The sequence below is a fragment of the Lolium rigidum genome, chromosome 7 (assembly GCF_022539505.1).
Source record: "Lolium rigidum isolate FL_2022 chromosome 7, APGP_CSIRO_Lrig_0.1, whole genome shotgun sequence".
Taxonomy (NCBI): domain Eukaryota; kingdom Viridiplantae; phylum Streptophyta; class Magnoliopsida; order Poales; family Poaceae; genus Lolium; species Lolium rigidum.
In genome coordinates, this window is record NC_061514.1 from 122,908,674 (window position 1) to 122,922,031 (window position 13,358).

General features: G+C 45.0%; 1 protein-coding gene across 1 annotated transcript; it reads right to left on the reverse strand.

Moving 5' to 3' along the window:
- Positions 1-4,670: 4,670 nt before the first annotated feature.
- Positions 4,671-11,113, reverse strand: LOC124674971. The gene is made up of 12 exons (XM_047211027.1): positions 11,000-11,113; positions 10,603-10,744; positions 10,275-10,376; positions 9,696-9,811; positions 9,038-9,294; positions 8,849-8,939; positions 7,682-8,772; positions 6,634-7,529; positions 6,413-6,502; positions 6,230-6,297; positions 5,928-6,121; positions 4,671-4,764 (listed from the first exon to the last, which is right to left on the reverse strand). Exons 1-7 carry the CDS (start codon positions 11,111-11,113, stop codon positions 8,356-8,358), a joined length of 1,239 nt encoding a protein of 412 aa, XP_047066983.1. The 3' UTR covers positions 4,671-4,764; positions 5,928-6,121; positions 6,230-6,297; positions 6,413-6,502; positions 6,634-7,529; positions 7,682-8,355.
- Between the last annotated feature and the right edge of the window lie 2,245 nt (positions 11,114-13,358).

A 13,358-nucleotide genomic window follows, 5' to 3' on the forward strand; every position in this document is an offset into this window, starting at 1 on the left:
CGTATTTACTGCCTATACCTTGTCGCAGATTAGAGGGATCGACGTATGGGTTTCCCAAATCGTCGAAAGCCTCAGATGTTTCCTCCTGGTCACGGCTTGGTTCTCCGATAACATAAATCTGATGATATTTTGTATCCAGATCTATGTTGGGTTTGGTGACACCATCATTAAGATTGGCGAAGACCTTGCCCACTGTGGTAGATTTGTCGATAAAGTTGTAGCTGTCGACACTGCTTGAGCCATCGCTTATATAAGAGTCCGCAGATGACTCAAACGATATGTCGCTGAAGATCTTGGCGAGTTTTTCTCTTGCCCTAGTGCTGATGAAGCGTGACGACGAAGTTTCTTCCTCTCCTGATTCGGTTGACGATGTATAGCTTGAAAAATCGGAATCGACCGCCGACGATCCCGATGAAATCGGAATTTCGACACGATACGATCCTTCTTTCTCGACGCGAAAGTGAAACCTTCCGAACGTCATCTCCATAGGCTCCTCCAGATATGCATATGCATCCAAACGGGAGGGCGGGTGAGGAACAAAATCGACAAGACCAGTTATGATCTGTTTACCTCGATCCATTGCGTTGTTTGCGGTTGACGAAGTCGACGATCTTGAACGTGCCATCGAGATCGGATCCTTGACGCCTCTAATTCCCACAGACGGCACCAATTGACAAGGGATTAACTTATCAATGCCTACGGATTGTAGACTAGGGTTTAGTTGGAAGTAGAGGGCAAGTAGATCTCGAAGGTTTCAGCCGAAAGTACTCGACGATTATGAAACTAGGGTTTTAGAAACAGTGATTCGATGCTTTCTTTGTCCCTCGACTCCCCCTTATATAGGAGGTGGAGCCGAGGGATTCGTATTGTACAAGTTACAGAGTCCGGGAAGGTTTCTAACTTCTCCCGCAAGATTACAAATACTGCTTCCTATTACAACTCTAGCTTTCCTTAACAATATCTTGGGTTCCCGAATCTTCTTATTCTTCGAGTAGTGGGCCTTCAACAAACCCCGGGTACTATCTTTGGCAGGCCCATTGGGGATGCCTATGTCAGCGGCCAATCGCGCCTACCTGGCAAGTCGTCGAGCACCTTCTGTGCGCAGAGGTGGGGCGGATTTGACGGCACGTTCTGGGACGCGCTGGCGAAGCGGCGGCGGCGGCACGACCCGCGGGAGCCCCAGCCGCGACAACGGTGCCGACTCTCAGCACAGATCAGACGCCCAAACGGCCAGGAAATCCAGCGGCGGCGGTGGGGTGGGAGGCGCGGGAAGGAAGGAGCGACGAGAAAAGAGGCGCGAACCAACGGTTTATGCAAATAGTCGCCGACATGTGGGAGCCCGCCTCGCTTTTCGGTGTGTCCGGCGTGCCCGGTGCGTCCCCTGTGGGACGGGGACGGGCTCGGGGCGCCGGACACCGTATCAGGCCGCGCCGGACAAAAATGGGCTTTGGGGGAGGCGGCTGGAAAGGTTTTTTGGTTCGGCGCGCCCCAAATCCATTTGGGGACGCTTTAGGGGACGCGGCTGGAGATGCTCTTAATTACGTCTGCTTTGTGCATATTTTACCTTCTGCAAATAGTTTCTACTCGTGTAGTTAATCAACAAGCTAGCTAGGCCGGCTGATTTTAGAGTGTGAGCAGCTCAGACCAGTTTCACATTCAGCAGTGGCGAACAGCCGGATTCAAGCAGTGATTCAACATTTTATCGAGTGATTCATATCGTTGACCGCGAGACCTGTTGTGCACAGTACTGCTGTTCTCTAGAACGCTCTAGTATTGTGTGCATAATCGTTGATTCATATTTCGATATTTGTCCAATCGGAGACGCTGTGTACATACTCGCTGCTTCTCTGTATTACCATGTCCTAAGTTTGCTAGTTTTCTTAATTTTTATGCTACCCTCTGTGCAAGATATATATGTTTCTAGAATTTTTGCAAATTGCAGTTTCTTTTTCTCTAACACACGCCAAAACATGTGTCTTTGTATACTATACAAGAGAAAACCGTCAGAAGACAGGGTAGTACAAGCACGTAGCCAAGCTACAAAGGTAAAAGCAAAGCTACAAGGCATATTGCAGTTTGTTATGGTTCCATCTCTAGTTTTTAAGGAATAGAACCTGTAAATCTGCATGGTATCGCTTGATTATTATCTGAAGATAACTCGACATTGTGTACTGCATCATATCAGTATATATGAGCATGTTCTCAGGAATAGGAGCATTTCAGTCATTTCACTTCAGGCCTCGGTGAGGCCACGGCCCAGCCAGACAGGATAATGCTGCCATCAACATTTCATGTTCATGGGCATCGTACTATGGAAATATGTATTGTCAAAAAGACGACGAATATCTTATCGAAATCTCTTATCTGAATTAGACACAATTGCTCCTTGCTAGCGTATAGCAGTAGGCCAGTAGCAACAGTAGCTACCCTGGCTCTTTGTACCGATCACCAGATCCCAGGCTGTCCTACGCCTGTTGAGCTTGACCTGAAGGCGGATCCGGGAATGAGGCCATGATCCGAACAGCGAGAGGCCAGAGAGATCAGACAGGAAGCGCGAGATCGACTTGCCCTGACCAGTGACCACACCGAACACGTGCTGGCGGGTTCCCTTGCCCCGCCTCGCTCATTGAGGCTGAGCAGGTTTCTAGACAAAAAGGTACTAGTGTAACTATTTCGAACACAAAATATATTTATTTCGGTCCGTTTGAGTTGGTCCGCGGGCGAAAATGAGAGAGCATCTTTCTTTGGTCCTTTTGGATCGAGATGTATCCTGCGGTCAGGCATATTTTTTAATAATATTTTGATAGATTTAAAACTTAATTTACATAGGTAAAATAAAGTAAAAAAACATAAATATAAATAAAATAAACCCTAGCTATATAGGGTTTGAGCCATTGCTTCCTAATCCTCATTGACCATGGCTCCCACGGTCATGGCTAGATTGGTGTTGCAGGTGCTGTCGTTGGCGCTGGAGCTTAGCGGCAGTGTTGGCGCAGGCACGGGCGCCAGCTGGCACGATGGGTCACCAGAGGCGTGGTAGGTCTTCCCTACGCCAAGAGAATTCACCTAATTGTACGGCGAGGCCCTCCCACTTGGTCAGGTCCTCCAGCTTGATTTGCGTGATGGCCAACTTGAGGGCCTCCTCGTAGTTCACCTCGGGTGGCTGGATGAGGAGTTCACCCTCCCGTTTCATGGTCGCCCCCGCCTCCTGCTGATACGCGAGGAGGGCGAGGTAGTCCAGCGTGTCTTCGTGCGGACCATCGCCAAGGATGTCATCGCTACTGCTCAGCGGCTCCATGTCCTTGCCACCGCCGTCCTCGGCATCGCCTAGGCACACGGCGCGGCACCGCGTGCGGGTCAAACTCCCAAGACCCGAACATGTCCCGGGTGTACAAGTTCGGGGTGAACGCAGAGTCGTTCCGCATATCGGGCGGGAGGAGGGACCGCTGGCGGCGGATCTCATCGTGCCGCGCTTGTCCTTCTCGTGGCACCGGCACCCTCTGTTCAGGTGCTAGCCTGCGGGAAGGTTCACGTCAGACCACGACACTATCATCCTCGTCTCCCACAGATACTGAGACGCAACGCATGTTCCACTCGGTGTGAGTACCCCCACCTCGTGGTCGTTGCAGCCATCCTCCGTGGCCAGGATGTGCCCATCGCACGGTGTTGTTGCTTGTGTTATGGGGAGCAAAACTCTCTAGATGTGGCAATGGCACGGGTGTGCAGTGGAAGGCGAGGCCGCATGCCTTCAAAAGGATGAGCATGCGTCTGTCGTCAGTGCCAACACTGGTCTCTATAGGATTGATGCTCTAGCGAAGTTTTTTAAAAGAACAATATGATGTAAAGAGGCTAGGACACTATATTTATATTCAACACTTCCCCTCACGTCTAGCCTATTTAGTCCTTAGCGTGGGTTCGGTGGACAGGCCGTAGAATCTTTTTTTTAATACTGCGTGAGCAAGGTCTTGAACTTAAAACCTCTTGGCTCTGATACTATATATGATTGATACACTAGCTAAGTTTTTCAAAAGACTGATCTGATGAAAAGCGGCTAGACACTATATTTATATTCAACAGTCTCCAAGTGAAGACCAACCCCGACCGCAATCCACCACCAATTATGCAACACATAAGACGAAGCGGCCATTTGGTCACTGCTAGGCGGACCCGAGCTTAACGTGGGAGGACACACGTTGTCCGCGCAGATGTATTCATATTCCAAATTTGGGCCTAGAATGGATCGGTCCATTTGCGTCGGGCCGCTGAGTCACATTTTTTATGTCCTCCTATCCGAGCGGACTAAAACACGTTTTTCGTGTCCTCTTATCCGAGTGGACTAAAATAGACCGCCTCGATCCGTTTGGATCGCGCCGCTGGGATGCCCTTACTAATGTTCTGCAACAGACATGGAGGGATGCAGGAACATCATTCAGCACAACAATTTCTGAAACAAGATCGGGCATTACCAGTTTGCCATTTCCTTTGCATAAAAATAGTTGAAGTAAATTATGTTTGCCGGAACAATTCAAAGTGATTTTACCTATCTTTTCCGGATGAATGGATTCAGACTGCAAATAAACAATGATCGAGATAATGGCAATGAATCATGAATTTTCCCTCTGTACTTTGTTAACACCTACTACCAGTAAGTGTTACTTTTCTTCTGTCATCCCGTTTGTCTCCTCTTCATGGGTTCTTTCTCTCCGATTTCTTCTTCGCAAAAGAATCCACTACTTGGTCCACCTCTTCCTCTATCTGATCAAGCTGCGTTGAACCAGGAAAGAAAATAAACTAGTTTAATGTATGTAGGATATAAATGGCTGTGTGCATCTATTGATGCAGAAGCCGGAACGATGCTCCCATATCAAAACATATTCACACAGTAAATCACCTCATGTGTACTTGCACTGATTACTCAGTACAGAACAGTTTTGCTTTAGTCTTATTAGGTGCGTTCGTTTCTTTCAACATTTGCACGTGTCCTACGCAAGTACACTACTTATATTGTGGCCTCTTTTATTTGCAATATTTAGAGAATATACTAGTATAGGAATATGAAAAGCATGGAGTTTAGACGTACTGTATATTCCTGAAGACTATAGCATTGGAAAACTACATGAAGCAGCATCAAGGAGTGAAACATAAAAGAAAATAAAAAATATTATTGCACGAGGTTTGACTGGAAGAACAAAATTCCTCTCCCAAATAGTGCGTAAAAGAATCCTTAACAGGAACTCCAAATGATTTTAGTCCTGTGAATCAACGACCTACACAGAAAAATTCCTGACAAGTGACAATCGTAGGAAGTCCTTTTTGAATAAAAAGAGGTCTTTAACATGCATGCATTTTTCTCCGATAATTACCAACTACCAGCTATTGCACCGCTGCACCATGAGCTAGTTAAGCAACACTTACATCAACAGCTGCTCTTTTTTTTTTTGCGAGAAACAGCTGCTCTAAGAGCAGGTCTAACAGACCCCGTAAAAGGGGCAACCCCGTATAATAACCACTAAAATAAGGGGTTGGGCGCTACCCGGCCGTCTAGCAGACCCTGTAAAACAAGCCCCCGCATCGATTTTTTACAGTTTTGGCTACGGGGCGGCTCTTCGCCCCTTACTTGTAAGGGGCGGGAGGCTGAATACAGGGCCAACCCCTCATCCCATTTCACTATGGCGCGCGGACATTTCGGAAATCCCAACCGTTTTCCCCACGCCGCCGCCATAGCCACCCGCGCGCCGCCGCTGAAAACAGAATATTCCGTTGGATTCTGTTTTACGGGGTGGGAATACGGGGTCTGCTAGCTCAGACGAGTTTTTAGCCAGCGAAAAGTGAATACAGGGCCCTCTACTCGTGTTTTAAGGGGTAGAAAAATAAGGGATCTGTTAGACATGCTCTAACAGGAAGTAAAATTAGTAGGCAGTCCTAACCTTACGAAGTAAGGCCTCGGCCTTGTCCGCGTCCTCCTCGATCTCATCAGCGACGGCCTTGATCCTGGATGCTGCCTTCTTTATGGTTTGATTCTCGGGAAACGCTTCGGAGACATCTTCGGCGATTTTCTCAGCCGCCTCCGCCACCCTGTCGACCACCTCGATTGCTGCCTCTGCGGTCTCCTCTGCCTTATCTATTTGATCGATTTTATTACACGCAGAGAGAATTCGTAATCAAGGTGCGCCCTAAAGATCCACATGATAGACAAGTGTGTCAAGTGGTATATCTGATTCCGAGTTACCTTGCATTGCTCTCATCTGTCTGTAGAAAGGCACCGCAGCAAAGCAGGCACCGACGACGAATGTGACCCTGAGAAGCTCGATCATATGTAGCTTGTGAATGTGAGAAGGAGAGTGATGAAACGAATCAAGAATATGTGGACGAGAAACGCATGCAACTGTGCAAGTTTTCTGCACGTACGCACCATGAAGGTATGTTGGAAAATAGGTCGGGCAACGAGAAATTTCCTCCTGCTGGCAGTACTCCGGGGCCTGGTGGACCAACTACACGGATTCTGGAAGAAAACATGTGAATTTTTTTCCATAAGAAAGAAAATGTTTAACACGGTATGTGATATAGTTGTTTCATCCTAAGAACAAGAAGCTTCAAATGGGACACATGTAGTATAGCATAGCGTGCACTTACTGTGTTGCTCTTCTAATCGGCTGGGCACGGTTGATGCCCCAAGACTTCATGGTTAAGCCGGCAAGGGTTTGCCGGCGTTGAGCTGATACAGATATACCCGTGCCCCGTCGTGGCCGAGAAACCTCTGGAATGTATGGCGCCAAAGCTTTGGAAGCAACGCAAGCTATGAGGATCGCCATGAGAATTTGAAGTAGTCTCGGCTGCCTTCTTCAACGTTGAGGCCAACGAGTTTGGAGCTTGTGGGAAATCTCCCTATGTTCCTTTCTTGAGCAGGGATCTACTCAACTGAGCTCTTAGCAGTCTGCACCAATCATATAAAAGGAAATGACAAAACGAGAACTATTGGTTTTTGGACTAGGAGGCAACAGCCAAAGAGGGAATTATTAGATCTCGGGCTAGCATCCAACAGCACGCCACACACGAGGAAACATATAGCCACATACTATTAAGTCATAGATATGGGAGCCCACACAGTTTTGGCGACGCATGCTAGTACTTGTCTATTTCCAGATCGTTTCTTGGCTTATATGGAAGTACATACAGGCAACGCGACTCACACGATCTCGTCACAAACTGTAGAGATGAGGTTCAAGTAACTCTAGCCGGATCTTGAACATGACAGCATTGCCAGACTCTACGTACTATCTAGCTGTATATGATAGAAAAATCAGTTAACGGATTGCATGCTTGTGTGCTAACTGCATGTGGATCATTTGAGCATCTGCATCCCAACTCTTAAAAGTGAAACGTTGAAATGTACTAATCAGTTTTGTTTCCATTCACATCACACAAACTTCATTAGCCACATTGCATTTTTTTTTTGCTTCCTTTCCTTCATTCACTAGGGATCTTCTAATAGGATTGCCAGCCACCATGATCCGTCTATTCGTCGCAATCTGTAAACACAACAGGTAATGGGAAACATATAAAGAAACATAAAATCTGGAGATATCATGTGCCGGGAGATGGAACACAGAAAACAAAACATGTTGCTTAAAGCAATAGGAATCTAGAAAGCTATTGAATGTTAAAGGATTACATAGTATACCTGCCATTGGATGGAAAATAAATGAGTTCACAACTCCGTCTTCTTAAAGCGTTTGCATTCCAAAAGGCAGTCAGATAAAAGCGAGAAAAAATACGAGTTAACTAGTTTGCCACGAGCACTGAATCACAGCAATATTGATTTAGCAAATGCAACACTTCATAACCTTCTCATCAATCAAGTAAGGACCTTCATTATTGTATACCAGGCATCACAAGCTAGTGCTGATCCACATGCAGCTGAGTTCTAGACATGGCCTATCCTTTTCCAGTATTAGTTAGAAACTGTAAGCATCAGCCAGCTATGGTACATCGCCAGCACAACTTTTTTGCAGGAGGGGAGAGGGAAAGCTCAGCTTTCTTTGCAGGCTGGCAAAAGACCAGAACTGCAACAATGTTTCTCAGAGCCGATCCGGGTACAGATCCATACTGCGTCACTTCTTGACCTCTGTTTCACCTGGCTATGTCCTCTGTCCAGTATTGTATTGATGCCAAGCGAGCCAGGTCTAGTTTCTGCTTAGTCATTCATGCTCAAACTGAAGATTACTAGTCTAATGGTCCTGTCATTGCAACCATGTCACTGTGCAAACCATCAGAATAGCAAAGTTCCTCCAGTGTAATCAGCAAATCGCCTGTGAAAATAAGACTTCCAATTCCTTCTGTACAAGCAAGTTGCAATTAATTTGAATTGACATATGTGGTAGAGGAAACATTCCCCTCTCTTGGTATTGGCATTGTCAAGGAGACTAGTTCAAATCGGCCATTCTCAACATTCTTCTCAGGGCTGACTGAAATCTGGAAACAGAATGGACTGTTCTTGCCTGGGTTCAGAAGGCATTTCACTAAAATGAGCCAAATAAGATGAAAATCTGGCTTTTTTCCGGTTCTTTTCCTTTTAGTAATCCCTATCTTGCCAGTGCCATCTAGCATCCTAGAAGTGCTTGGGCTGCCAGATTCACAAGTTTCTAACAGCATGCAGTGGCGGCTCTTGTAGCATTCAGACACATCATCTGCGATAATATTTCCAAATAAGGTCTCGGCAACTTTATTCCTCACAAGCACAGGAACCTGTCCAGATTGGTCTCGCACATAGATCTGCAGATCGTGCAAAGATGGTTTTATTAATTATTTTCATCAAATAAAAAATTGAGGTGGGTGTACAACTTCTTACCATGAATGGTTTGTATATCTGGCCAACAGCGTGGACATACTTAGGATTATCTGGACAATCAATTGGACAAGTACTGTCTCCATGAAGGTTTCTGCATAAAGATTTACTATATCATGACAGCCAGGGCAATTTTCTTAGTTGGTTCATATAACTGATAAAATGTTGATAAGAAGACATGCATGTGCATACTTTCGGTATAGAGGTAAACCACATAACTTGCAACCAGTAGTAATGAAATCTCTGACAATATCATTATGTTCATTCAAAGAAAGTTTCTCGATTACTGTCAATTGCTCCTTCAAGGGGGTAAGAGAACCCATTAATACGATTTTTCCAATAGAAGCAGAAATATTGAAATTGCATGGTTTGCTCTGAGATATTAGTTCTGAGATGGACAAGTCTGCTGAATTATTTTCTGTTCTTTCTTTCCAATTCTTCAACATCACCTGCAGTACAATATTATACGTAAGAGTTTTATTTGTTTACACAGTATAGATTTTAAAAGCAAAATGTTAATTCTGGAAGATATACAATAAGGCAAATTTGATAATTTTGATATACTTCTATCGCTAGGTGACATATCACGTAAATACTAATGGTGCCTTGATTGCATGGTTCAATAATTAACATATGATGTAATTCTGATGCAAGATGAAATGAGAAACACAGGAGCCGCATCCAAAAGTCTTCTATTGCCAAATCCTAAGAAACAAGCTCATGTTTATGTTGAAACTTCGTTCTTTCAATCTCTAAACAAAATGTAAGGGAAGAAAGAGAAATTTAGATATGCCGATTGCTACCTATCCCAAATGAAACTGAAATTTTACTGCCTCGGGCAGATTTTTACCTGATGAAGATTTTCCGTGCAAGCACGTTTGGTGTGTAAGATCCACTCTGACAGTCTTCTTAACTTGGATCTTGTAGCAGCTCCGACTTTACAATTAATTATTAGTTCATCAATCCCTGATAAAAACAGCTCATGCACTAAGTTATCGATTAATACAGTTTGTTTTCTTCTCAAACACAATTATCTGCTGCGGAAAACGAAAGTAGAGGTTAATATAATAGGTGACCCACAAAAACAAGCATAAAATATTTTGAAAAGGATATTGTTTACAAGAACAAACAACAAACCATGAGACATGTTGGAACACATTGCTATCTTTTCGTGCATGAAACTCAACAGGTGCCGGAGGAAAAAGGTCTAGATTTCAAGAACTAGCCAAGATAATAAAAATAAAAATATGTGTTTAAGGGCTGGAAGAAACACTGTTTGCCTAGTACATGTTGCCCAATTGCTAGATAGTAAAGATTGTAAAAATGTATTGTAACTGCTCATGTGTCTGGCATTCAGAAGGAATGCAACCAAGACAATGGCAGTAACATCTAAAGTGTGCTCATAAATAAAACATACACCACATCATACCTTCGGGTTGCATTAAATCTTTGGAGTTCAGCAATACTTGGGATGCAGATGTCTGAGTAGCTCTCCCCTCCAAGCCATTTCTGAATTCTACTATCTTAATATCTGAAGCAAAATAAAGAGAGATGCCCGATAAGTAGCAGATAAAACGGGCATCTCCATTTTTTTATCAACTAAACAACAAATGCTCCCCCACCAGGCACCAGGTAACTAGCAATCCTACTTCGCTTTTTTATCAGATAATAAAGAAGCTAATTCGTTAAAACGGAAAACATCTCATAGGCCAAATGCCAGGTTAAAAGGGAGACCATCAAATCCTTCGGTTCCTTACTCTGCAACAGCAAAACGTCGCCCGCCACTATGGTCGAACTAGTACTGTTGGACCATAGAGATACAGAGAAACTCGATCTCGTGTCGTCACCAACTTCTAGTATGACTCTCTCGTACGTCCTTCCGGTCGCGGCATTTTGCTCCTGCGAAAACAGAAGGAGGGGTCTAGCCTCAGGCCCACAAGACGCAACATGTGTAGGTATCGTAAAAACCATTCTAGTATTGAATTACCGAAGCTTTAACTTTTTATTGAATTGCTGATTTCGTTTACATGTATAGGGTGTGCTGGTGCACTGATGTATTTTCCCATTCTACTTCCCTTTTCCACATCGAAGCATAACTACACCAAAGATTCTACTGACTACTGAGTCGAAGTAGGGTTGCAGGTTGCTAATTACCTGGTGGGGGAGGACACGGCGGACGGACGCCAGGAGCTGCACGAGTCCGCCGACATGGCCGGCGGCCGCCGAGAGGTCGATGAGCGGCCCGTACCAGCTCACGACCGCCGCCATGGTGCGGGCGCTGCGAGCGGCGAGCGGGATGTGTCTTGGGACCGAGCTGTAGCGGGGAAGGCGCACGAGCTCTGGTGGTGGTTGTGCGGCGCCGCCTGCGCCGGCCTCCTTTCGTCCCGACGAAAAGCTCAAAACGGTAGGGGGCGGCGTGGGCTCGGCCCTCGCAAGCTTTCCTCTTTTCTCCCGCGCCAGTGCCAGATGTGTGCTCTACTTGGGCCTGCTGGAACAAATTAGCCGGGCTGGCCCATAGACGCTAGCAAAGCCGCAAGTCCGGTCTCCTTTTCGGCGCGAAATGCGGACGATCTGCCGGCACTCGTACCGGGACACCCGTGCACGAATGCGTGGCCGTCGGTGCTGGTTCGTCGGTTCACGTCACGTCCTCTTCTCGGTCCGGACTCCGGGATATGATCATACTAGCTTGTTTGTTCATTGCAGATATATTTTTGTGCCACTGGTACACAAGGCAAGCAAAAGCCAGAGGCAACTAATATGCAAGAAAACCACTTCTCAAAGGTTAGTACCCACATGATGAAAACCTATCTGCAAGCTATTACACTATTCTCGTTGCTTTTCTATCTTATCATTAATCAATACGTAATTCCTAATGAAACACAAGGCAGGAAATGTCTATTTTTGTTATAGTCCACTGTTCTGTTCTTCGTTTCACAGTGGACCTGGTGTGGCCGGCTTCTTATTTGTTTTCTTCGGTTTCCTAGGCTCCGATTGCTTCTTTTGCTTCTTGCTACCAGAAGATCCTGCACATGCACACATTTTGGAAAGAACATTAGAAGGGAGACACTTTTTTTACAATATAGTTGATCCAAACTTTTATCTGCACATACCATCTGTAGTCTTCTGTTTATCATTTTTCTTGGCAAAATCTGATTTCGGGATGTGCAAGAGTGTGCAAGTTGCAATATTGTGCCTGTGCGAACCACAATGACTGCACGTTATCTTGTTTGTTGTCTGGAGCTCTTCCATTAATGTCTTCTGCCTGTTTACACTTTATGGTCTGCTTTTTGATGGAGCCACATCTGGGTCTTGCAGGAAGTCACCGTATCCATCATCATGTTCTTGCCTAACACTGTCATTGTTATTTGCTTGTGTCTTGTTTTGGTTTTCAGCCAGTTCATCTTCCAAAGTCATTTCATCGAGCATTTCCTCTATCTCCTTTGCTTTGTCGACAACATATGCGCACTTACGATTTGTCAGAGATGCATCTGAAGCTATGTTGTTTAGCCGCCTTGAAAGCATGATGTACCGTAGGTGCCTGTTTGTTGTTGTCAGGTCTACTGGTGAATTGAATTGCTTCTCTCTAATCTCTTTCCTGTCATTCGGTCTCCACCTAGGAATGTAGTACTTCTCAGACAGCTCAGGAATGTTTAGATGCACCAGCACCCGTAGTATGTGTCCGCAAACAGTCCCGTCCTTCTTACATTTGCAACAGATGCAAACAAATGCTTGCTCTTTCAGATCCACAAAAACAACATACCTTCTTGGCCTGAAATCTCTTAGTTGGAGCATCTCTGTTTTGTAGACTTCATACCTCACGCCCTTGTCTATCTCGTCAACATGGAGCTTTATTGTGAATTCTATTTTCTTCTGGAACCTGTAGAAAAACTTGCGGTTGTACAGGCGTGCAGCCTGCAATTCCAACTCTGTGTGCGCCTAGAACTTTGGATTAGTTGTCTTTTTTATGAAATCTTCCTCCCGCTCCATTTCCTCTATGCTTTCTGAAATTTTTTGGTACTAACCCAGGAAACTAATCACACTAAAGGTTGAACCAACGTTGTCCTTGAAAATTGCATTTGTGCCCTCACTTCTTGCTGTTGAATGAATGTATGGATAAAAATCCCTCTTGAAGTACACTGGAACAAAACATTCCCTAAATGTCCACATGCTCTGCAGGTACTTGAAATGAGCAACATTGTATTTTTCAATCATTGTAGGCCACAAGGTCTCAAATTCTTCAACTGTCAACGAGTTGCGCAATATATCCGAGAACTCAACATGAAGGTATGGTATTTTGCCAAAGCTTCCACCACATTTCTTTTCAGACTTTTTCTTTATGTGGAAAAAGAAATTTTTGTGCCTGTAGTTTGTGGAAACTTTAGGAATTGCCTTCTTCATTGACACACACTGGTCTGTTATCACTATCTTTGGTTGCTTCCTGCCCATGCACTTCAAAAACTCTTCAAACAGCCACTCAAAAGTTGCAGCAGTTTCATTATGCAATATTGCACAA

Bases quoted from the DNA above. Each gene is read 5' to 3' on its own strand.
- LOC124674971 (XM_047211027.1), bottom strand. From the start codon at position 11,113: ATGGCGGCGGTCGTGAGCTGGTACGGGCCGCTCATCGACCTCTCGGCG. The intron at 9,295-9,695 runs GTAAAAATCTGC...ATTGTACTGCAG, and splicing joins GCACGGAAAATCTTCATCAG to GTGATGTTGAAGAATTGGAA. The intron at 8,940-9,037 runs GTATGCACATGC...ATCTTTATGCAG, and splicing joins GGTTTACCTCTATACCGAAA to AAACCTTCATGGAGACAGTA.